The sequence below is a fragment of the Ceratina calcarata genome, unplaced genomic scaffold, assembly GCF_001652005.2.
Source record: "Ceratina calcarata isolate Rehan_Ccalc_2016 unplaced genomic scaffold, ASM165200v1 scaffold4243, whole genome shotgun sequence".
NCBI lineage: Eukaryota > Metazoa > Arthropoda > Insecta > Hymenoptera > Apidae > Ceratina > Ceratina calcarata.
The window spans coordinates 1-1,913 of NW_017166092.1; the positions used below are offsets into that span (position 1 = coordinate 1).

Here is a 1,913-nt window from a genome sequence, read left to right on the forward strand (position 1 = left end):
GTAAATTTTCATGATTGATCAATTTCGAGATGATTTTGTTATGTCATGAAGACTTCATTTTTTATTCTTATTCTTTTCGCTCTAAGCAATTTTTTTTTTCATTTTTATTTTTCTTCCTTTCAATAAATAATTTATGAAATGATTCAATACAAGAATTTTGCTGTTTGTTTATAATTCCCACCTTCTTTCCTGTCCCCGATTTCGCCCCCAAAAATATGGCCACATATTTTACATAATTTTGCATATTGCATGCGATAAGACTAGCGATAAGAAATAAAACTGAAAGAACATAGGCACACGAATGTGTAACTTGAAAGTTACAGAGGGTTAAAACGTGAAAGAAATTACGACGGTATACGAGAAAGATATATACCAACCTAATGGCATAGGCAACAAGCTCGGCATGAAGGTGTTGTGGTCTCCATGGTGAATAATATTATAAATATCCTTGCCGAGCACATCATCCTTCGTGTAATTTATGTACTGCGTTATGTTATCAGTTACGTACTCCACTCGTCCCTCCGTATTTACAACAAATAAAAAGCCATCTAGCGCCTGAACAAAAATTTCAATAGACACGTTAAATTTTAGAACTAGCATCCTGTTGAACGTCAAACAAGAATGAAAAGTTGTTAAGTAAGAAAAACAATATCGATTAGATAAAAGGGTTCATGTGCAGGCAATGGTCATTTAATTGGCTGTTAAATTATGTCCTGTTATATGCGGCTCAGAAAAATCAGTGGTAACGAGTTTCGAAAAATGATCGAAGAACATTATCATATTTCACATTTAATCTCTCTTCCGTCACGAAAATTAACGCCCATAGAAATTTGCACCTCTCACGTTTAACTTCCAATTATCTCGAAGCGATTGAGAATTATTTTCAGCACAACGCCGTATAATTATTTTTAGATAATTTAGAAAAGAGACCTTTAAACGAAAAGGTAGTTCCATAAATATGTTCACTGTTATTTATTAAACGCAAACTGCTAGGCATGTGCAATTGATCTTGACGAAGTGTCCAATGAACTAGACCTTCGCAACGAGTGCTGCCCGCAAGTAGCTAAATAAGATCAAAAACGAACTGAAACGCTCCGAGTGTGTGTACATGTGTCAATGAACGAAAGCAACAAGAATAGAATAGATTGATGGGGTTCGATTTAAATTGACTTGTACCTCGAGTAAAATAGGACCAACTTGATCGGTGGACAGTATGTTAGGATTCGAAGAAGACACTTCCCCCTGTTGTACGGCATGACTATTCGAGCCTTCCTGTTGCCTAATGTGCCGAATCTGTAAAAAATAAATTGCCTCGTTACTAATATCCAAATCACGAGATCAATAAGCCGCGGAAACACTTCAACTCAATTCTCCGTACGACATATGTAGAAAAGGTATAGTAGTACTATTATACATACGAAGACTGAAAAGAAATTAGCCCGAGCAGAAGAGTATAAAGCATTTTTGTTGAATATTATATTATGTGGGAACTGTTTAAAGTAATCTTTGAAATACACCTATCCATTTGAATGTCGTAGCACATCGGCTTTCACGTCTTCTCACTCGCATATTTTATTCATTTAAGAGATAAATGGTACACGAAGATGAGAGAAAAAAAAGGTTTCATTTCAACCAAATATGCATATACTGAACTCTACTACGTCGTTACAGTTTCGCGTGAAAGATAACGTAACAGCATAACGCTGATTTCGCGTTACGTACACATGCAGTTAGCATTTCTACGATATTTAAATCAAAACTGCACTCTAACGTGTACCTGTAACGCACGGGAAAGAAAGCCTTCCAGAAGCAACATCAAATGAGTACATTTTATACGAAGACTCCAAAAGTACATTAATCGCTTTCTTAATAACGTGCTCGTTCTCGTCGATATATTATAAGTACAGTAGTAA

General features: G+C 35.5%; 1 protein-coding gene across 1 annotated transcript; it reads right to left on the reverse strand.

Moving 5' to 3' along the window:
- Window positions 1-165: 165 nt before the first annotated feature.
- Window positions 166-1,318, reverse strand: LOC108626653 (nuclear receptor coactivator 2-like; the record flags this gene model as incomplete). Its single annotated transcript, XM_018027454.2, has 2 exons — window positions 166-555; window positions 1,177-1,318. Coding segments are annotated over 2 exons (370 nt in total), but the record flags the coding sequence as incomplete, so codon positions are not given.
- Window positions 1,319-1,913: the final 595 nt, after the last annotated feature.